Genomic DNA, 7,987 nt, shown 5'->3' on the forward strand with positions numbered 1-7,987 from the left:
TGTGGGGTTGTTAACCAATGTCATAAAACAACATGTGTACTACTGTTTCATGAGAAACTATTTGTTCTGTAAGCCTTCACCTGAAGTACAATAAAATATAAAAAAAAAAGAAAAAAAAATTATTCTTCTCGGTCATCTTGAAGAAAGATAAAATAACTTGCCTGAGGTCAAACATTTGGGATTTTATCCCAGTTCTAATTCCAAAGCTTTAGAGGACTGGACTGTTCTTTTGTTCAGCACACAAAATCACAGATGGCATCCAAGAACCTTTGGACTTTGGCTTCAAGTCAAACCAAGCAGAGCTGGCTGGCCACAGAGTAGAAGCTGGTTTTGTCTGGAGATCACCTGGGGAATATGGTGCCTGGTCAGATCTGCAGAGGTGTGTGTGTGTGTGTGTGTGTGTCCGCACGTGCTCACACACACGCACATGTGCACACGCACTAGTGCGAATGTCTGTGTGTAGGATATTTTTCTCCCATTTTCATCCTGCAGTGTGTTGTGGTCTTGCTTGTGCAATTTTTTCCCTAGAGTCTATTTTGTGAAATATAATTGAAATCGAAACACCGGTGATTTTTAATCATACCCTCAATTTATATCTCATGTATCCATATGCCAGTGTTCTCAGAGTGTTACAGGGATATGAATTATGCTGAAATTGGATTAGGCAAAAACACATTTTCCTTAAAAAATAGATACCCAGAGCAGTAATTTAATTCCACCAACTCTCAAGTTTCTCTCAGAAATATCCGGTGTATCTTATCAGCAGCTCATTGAGAGTTTTCTTCTGGGCTACTTACTCTGCCTTTTCATTTCCTTCTAGAATCCACTGTATTTAACAAACATTAGCAACTGTAGGAAGTCAATTTATATCAGAATCATCCCTAAATGTAAAGAAAGCAGGGTTTCAGAGGAAACCACCAAGACCCTTCTTCCAATTCTTAAATTTTGGGGAAAGCAAATAGAATACAATTAAGTACCATTTTCCTTGGAGTAGATACTTTAAGATGTATCACAGCTCGCGTATTTAAACAGTTGTTAGACCAGACTTCAAGTTCCAATTGGCTGTGAGATAGGCTTGATCTTATTGTCCTATAATAGCATTACAGCTTGCCAAGGACACTAATTTGAGCAAACACTACTGAAAGGGTGTGCTAATTCTGGAGTATTGTCACTCCTCACATTCAGTTGGAATAATTTCTCTCTCCTAATAAAGGCAGAGGTTTAAACATATTACAGGGAAAGAAATCAGACTGGAAACAAAGATTCTCCCTCCAACAATTCACTGAATCGCTTCCACATTAGTTTAGAGGTACCACAGAGAGGTAGTTACATGACTTCTGGGTTTGTATTACTGCCTTACTCCTTCCCAGCTGTGTGACCTTGGGCAAGGTATTTCAAAAAATACTTCAAAAAGGTTACTCTGAGGATTAAATGAGCTAACAGATGTGGAGTACTTGTGCATAATAAGTATTCAGCAAGTGTTAGATATTAATGTTATTTTAGCTCAGTTTAACTGGCTGTAAATGGGTATGGTAGGCAAACTAACGCACAGCTCGCCTCCCTACCCCATCCCCCAAAATGTCCCTTTCCTAATCTCTGGAACCTGTGAATGTTATCTTATATAGCAAAAGGGACATTGCCAATGTGATTCGGTTAAGAATTTTGAGATGGAGTGATTATTCTGGATTATCCAGGTAAAAACGCATTGCTGTTGAGTCAATTCTAACTCATAGTGATCCTATATGGCAGAGTAGAACTGCCCCATAGGGCTTCCTAGGCTGTAATCTTTATGGAAGCAAACTACCACATTTTTTCCTGCGGAGGAGCTGGTGAGTTCAAACCACAGACCTTTCGATTAGCAGCTGAACGCTTAACCACTGCACCACCAGGACTCCTTGATTACCCAGATAGGCCCCGTATAATCCTAAGGCTCCTTATAAGGCAAAGAGGGGGGCAGGGATGTCAGTGTCAGAGATGGAGATGTGAAGAAGAAGGCAGATGTTGGAACGATGCACTTGCTGACTTTGAAGATGGAGGAGGACCACAAGAGAGCAAAGACAGGTGGCTTCTAGACAATGGAGAAGACAAGGAATGGATTCTCCTCTACAGCCTCCAGAAGGAATACTGCCCTGTGACTTTTTTACTTTAGCCAGTGAGACTTACTACTTCCAGAACTGTAAGATAATAAATCTGTATTGGAAAACCATGAAGTGTGTGGTAATTTGTTACAAGAGCAATAGGAAACATCCTTTGGACTACTCTCCAGCCACAAACATTCAATGGTTCCTTATTTCCTCCAACATGAGGTACAAGCTCCACAGCCAAAAATTCAGGTTTCCTTGCAATATGACTTCTAGGCCTCATGCTCTACAGTTACCATGCATGATCTCCCTTCTACAGTAAAATGCATTTTTTCCTTTTTCTAATTTGCTCCTGCCCTACAAGCTCCTTGTCATTGCATATGCATTTGGTTTTGCCTGGAAAGTCCTTTCCCTCCTCTCCCTACAGCAAAATGATTTCCAAAACTTCAGGCCAAGCCTGAATGTCTTCACAGACTTTATAATCTTAGTTGGTCCTACATCCTGGCTCACAGGTCTACCCTTGAAGCCCTAGCAATGTGCAGACCAAACTGACAGGTAGGAAATGTTCAAACAGCCACAGCATTAGTAGATTCAACATCAAACCTCTGTTATTGTCAACCTGTGTTGACATGGGAGCACATTGCTGATCTCAAGCTCCTGGGACATTCTCTAGTTCTTGAAGCCCAGGGACAGAGCTTGAGATTTTGAGCCCTTGACTGAGGGCCCCAGGCCTGGGCACAAGCTATGCATTCTGGTTCCCATGAAGACTGCGTGTCTAATGCTGGTCTCCTGCTGTAGATCCCTAGGCTGGGGCTGTGGCCCTGCTTACTTGTGCTTTCATGGACCTCCTTGATGTTGACTGACTGCTGCTCTCTCCACTGCTCCCACCTCCTCCTCACTCGCAAAACCTTCACCGCTTACAAGGCTTCAAGAGTTCTCTCTTGCTTGCAGGATCAGATATATTCACCTTAACATGACACCTTACCGTGATCTGACCCTTGCCTCCTTCCCCAGCTTTTCCTTCCTCACACCTCACACCCTCACTAGAATCTCTTTGTGATCTCTTACATCTCTAAAGGAAACAAAACCACAGGGACTTATTTCAACATGAAAATCACTACTTTCAGTTGAGACAAGCAAGTCATCATATTAGGGAAAAAAAAGAATCTTGACTGAGTTGTTATCAAATTTGAGGGTTTTTTGGTAAAGAATAAGGTCAGGCTAGAACTGTGAATCTAGTGGACTATGAATAAGAATCAAGCTGTGATGTCAGTCTCTAGTGGGGAGGGATACTCCAAAATAGTTCAGCTCAGAGATCAAAACTGAAGCAACTGAAGAGATGAGAGAATTTGCCCAAGGTCTCATACCAAATTGATTACTGGTTTCCTGACTTACTCCTCAGTCCTTATCTACTTTCTGGTAATATAAAATGAACAACTCTTATTTTTCTTTTCTTTGGTCTGATTCTACTAGCTCTTTTCTAGGTGTAGCCAGGTTATTTCTAGCAACATTAGACTTCAAATTCCAACTTCTGTCTTTGTCAGTGATAAAAAAATTTCACATTTTGGACAGAATCATATTTCTGTCCAAAATTCAAAACTCTGTTAATTAAAAAATAAAAGACCTTCATAAATTATATAGCAAATTATTTCAAGTTACTCATAAATATAATTATGAAATATGTGTGGTCCTCATTTAAGGAGGGTGGAAAATAATGTGGACTATAGGTAGTCCCTGACTTATGATGTATTGGAGTTATGAGGAACCTACCAGTTTTGGGTTTTTTTTTTTTTTGGTACATCTTATCATTAGTAATATGTACTACATACAGTGTTACAGCACATAATTTGCTGATGTTATCATTCTCAGATGTTCACTCACAGATGATCAATTTTATGATCTACTGTTCAAAACACTGCAGTATAGCCAGGGCAAAACAAGGGTAAGGAGCACTCAGGGTGTGGGCAATCTCTAAGTTGCACACTTCCCCCTAATTTCAAGATGAATAGACATTGATAGCAGTGATGTGCCAGCAGAAACACCTTCTTCACTCTCATCCGGCTGCTTCAGTCAGGCGCTTTTCATAGATGTGGTGTCTCAGAATGTCATTTCGCACCTCCCCTGGTGCCCCCTTGGACTTGCGCCGGGTGCAAGTGCTCCCTTCTCCCCCACTTGCTACACCTTTGTGTCTACCGTGCTTGAGAAAGGACGTTGGGTCATACTGGGTTAATAGAAACTGCTCAGTGGCGCCCTGCCCCCCTTCAAGCGGCACACAGGGCAAGTGCCAGACCTGCCATACCTTAGATACTTCTGTTTTCTAAACTAAATCAGGGGTTTCAGTTGCTTGAATACATGGACCCAAACGCTGATTGCTTTACTGAAGTCGATAGGCAGATTTGCTAAGCAGTGAGATGTTATCACAAAATAAAAAAAGAAAAGGAGCATACAGACAACTCTCACTTATTTTCTAACTAGAAATGCCACCCGCATTTCCAGGGATAATCCAAATGATGCAGAACCTTATGCAGTGGAATTATTATCGTAACTGACAAAATGCCAACATTGTCCAACTCTTCATCAGAGTACATTTTTATGATTTGTGTATTTTTTATGAATGTATGTGTTGAAATATATCTATAAACTTATGTGTAATGTTTCCAGCTCCCAAAGACAAATAAATATCAGACTTATAAAGATACTGATAATAAAAGGCAATAATAATGAAAACTAAAAAAAATGTTTTCAACTTACCTCAGAAAAGATGAAGGCATCGAACGGAGCTCCATGTAAGTCTGGGACTACCTGTATTTTTAAACATATCCAACAAAGATGCATAAACACACACCCAAACATGTTCTGATCATTTCAGGGTGCTAAGGCCATTACCTCTACAGAAGTGAACTCTGTGTGACCTAAGGCAGGAGTCCCTGGATGGTGAAAATGTCTAATGTGCTCAGCTGTTAACCAAAAAGTTGGAGGTCTGAGTTCACCCAGAGGTCCCTTAGAAGAAAGTTCTGGTGATCTACTTCCAAAACGTCACCTACTGAAAACCATATGGAGCACAATTCTACTCTGACACATATGGGGTCACCATGAACCAGAGTCAGCTAAATGGCAACTTCTTGGTTAAGGCAGGGGAATATTCCTTGAGAGAAAACTTACCTGAAGAATGCTCTCTAGCAAGTTGGCTTACCTTAGCTTGTTGGGACTCAAGTCTCGAAAAGAACTAAACAGATATGACATGTCCAAATCTTGGCTCTCATTTTCAATGTCTGCTCTCTCTTTCTGAAAGCCCAAATTGGTTGCATAAAGAGAAATTCACTTTTCAAATTATAAACTTCTCTTTTCTTTACAAATATAGGTAAAAAGCTAAAAGATGAATGAAAGTTATCAACCAATGCCAAACCAGATTTTTGTAGCAAGATAGCTGCAGAAAAGTGGTTAAACTTATGCTACTGAGAAAAATACTATGTTCAGAACTGCTCCTTCCTTAGTGATTTACACTTGAAGGAGTTAGCCACCAAACAGATATCTACTCATAAATTATCTCACTATGTACAGATGTACCAGAAGTCATCTTACGTAAGGATAAACAGATGGCATAGGAATTCAACTCAACAAATATTTACTGAACACCTACCAGGAATCAGGCACTATGTTAAGTTTTGAAGAAACTAATATACATAAAATGCTGTGTCTGCTCTCAAGGAGTTCACAGTGCATTTACAGAATGAATGAAGAAGAGTAAATAGAGGAGAAAGACGTGCAAAAAACTATTGCAATGCTGTGTAAGGGGACCACTTTGTACAAAGTGCAAATATAAACACAGAGGAAAGAGTGACGAAGGTTGGGGGAGGACGTGGACAAGGTCTACAGAGAAGATTTCAAAGGCAAGTTATTCTTAAATTATACTGTAACAGATAAATGCAGGGTTCTCATGCAGAAAAGCTAAGGTGGAGTACAGAAAATCTTGGCCTTCAGCTCCTGGACATCACTTAAAACTCCCTCTGCTTGATAGAAAGTTGTATCTACAGATAATCTTTTTTTTTTTTAATTAAAAAAAAATTTTTGAGACCTATTAATTCTGAAAAAGTATAAAATTTATTTAAGAAAGATACATGAAAAAATTTTCCATCAACTAAAACAAATTTTTGGTATTAACTGTAGCATAGCTCATCACATAAAATATAAATCTATAGCCTCAACAGAACCATTCTACACCCCAAAAAATTAACATAAATTTTCCAAAAAATGAAAATCTTAAATATATTTAGAACAAAACTAGTCATTGGACTAATAAATATTTTGAATCATTTATAAGTTATTAAATGGGAAGAAAATTTTACCACAATTATAATTACAGAGGGCACTTCTGAAGGAGCAGTTCTTCACTGAAAGCAGGTGATTGACGCATTTGTCTCCCAGCTTATTTGTGTTTTCTGGTCCACAGCTTCTTCATGGCATTTTTCATCTCTGCATTTCTCAGAGTAGAGATTAAGGGGTGCAACATAGGGGTGATGACAGTGTCAAATACAGTCAAAGATTTATCAATGGGTAAGGTGGAAGGAGGTCTCACATACATAAAAATACAAGGGACAAAGAAGAGGACCACCACAGTGATGTGGGAGCCACAGGTGGATAAGGCTTTGCGCCTTCCTTTCTGACTCAGGTTCTTCAGGGAGTGCAGAATGACTCCACAGGAGATGAGTGAGAGCCTAAAAATGACCACACATATTGCTCCATCATTGGCAACCACAGTGAGACCAATGACATAGGTGTCAGTGCAGGCAAGTTTTAATAAGGGGTACATGTCACAGATGAAGTGGTCAATGACATTGGGGCCACAGAAGGGAAGGTTGTAAACAAAGAGAAGCTGAACTACAGCATGCATAAAACCTCCAACCCAGGCCACCAGCAGCAGCAGAACGCGCACCCATTGGTTCATGACGGTCATATAATGCAGGGGTTTGCAGATAGCCACGAAGCGGTCATAGGCCAAGACCACCAGAAGTAAAATCTCAGCACCACCAAATAAGTGTCCTATACAAAGTTGGGTCAGGCAAGCTTGGAGGGAAATGGTTTTCTTCTCGTAGAGTAAGTCTATAATCATATCTGGAGTAACTGTAGTAGAATAAACAGCATCCATAAATGATAAGTAGCCAAGAAAGAAGTACATAGGGGCATCCAGGGTTGGGCTGACCACCACAGTCATGACAATAAGTAAGTTGCCCACCGCTGTCACAATGTAGATGACCAAGAACAAAACAAATAATATTTGCTGACCCTGGAGACTCTGAGTGAGCCCCAAGAGGACAAACTCAGTCACATTGTTACTTTGTTCCATATGTTCTTCGACGTGTCCTTATCTCAGAGTACAGAACAAATTTACAAGTTGGAAGCACTTCATCCTGAAAGCATCAGTACATCCAGTTTATGCCACAAATAGCAAGCTGAGAAGGCTGGATGTTGCTGTTAAGCATCAGGTTTTTTCTGCCCCAGAAGAGATGAAGATTGCTGACCTAGGAAGAGGATTTTTTTTTTTTTAATTATTGTTGTAATTAAATGAAGTTTACATTTCAAGTGAGACTCCCATACAGAATTGTTTTTTTTAACATGCATTGTTATGAGACCCCAACCCCTCACCCCATTCTGTGACAGCACACTCCTCCCTTCCCCTGATTCCCCATGAACATTCAACCAGCTCCTAACTCTCTCTGCCTTCCCCTCTCGCCTCTGGACAGAAGCCACCCCTTTGGTCTCTTGTATCTACTTGTCTAAGAGGCACATTCTTCACAAGAATCACTTTATGTCTCACAGTCAAGTACAATCCCTGTCTGAGGAGTTGGCTTCAGAAATTGTTTTAGTTCTGGGGTGATGGAAAGACCAGGGGCCATGCTTTCTGGGGC

The 7,987-nt window shown here is 40.3% G+C and overlaps 1 protein-coding gene across 1 annotated transcript; it reads right to left on the bottom strand.

Annotated features, from left to right (window-relative positions):
* Positions 1-6,507: 6,507 nt before the first annotated feature.
* On the bottom strand, positions 6,508-7,428 carry LOC101358130 (olfactory receptor 4A47-like). Its single transcript, XM_004373096.3, has one exon. The coding sequence runs from the start codon at positions 7,423-7,425 to the stop codon at positions 6,508-6,510; it is 918 nt and encodes a 305-aa protein (XP_004373153.1). The 5' UTR covers positions 7,426-7,428.
* Positions 7,429-7,987: the final 559 nt, after the last annotated feature.

The sequence above is a fragment of the Trichechus manatus genome, unplaced genomic scaffold, assembly GCF_000243295.1.
Source record: "Trichechus manatus latirostris isolate Lorelei unplaced genomic scaffold, TriManLat1.0 scaffold00023, whole genome shotgun sequence".
NCBI classification, from domain to species: Eukaryota; Metazoa; Chordata; class Mammalia; order Sirenia; family Trichechidae; genus Trichechus; species Trichechus manatus.

Excerpts from the sequence above, each read along its gene's own strand:
- LOC101358130 (XM_004373096.3), bottom strand. The coding sequence starts at position 7,425 with ATGGAACAAAGTAACAATGTGACTGAGTTTGTCCTCTTGGGGCTCACT.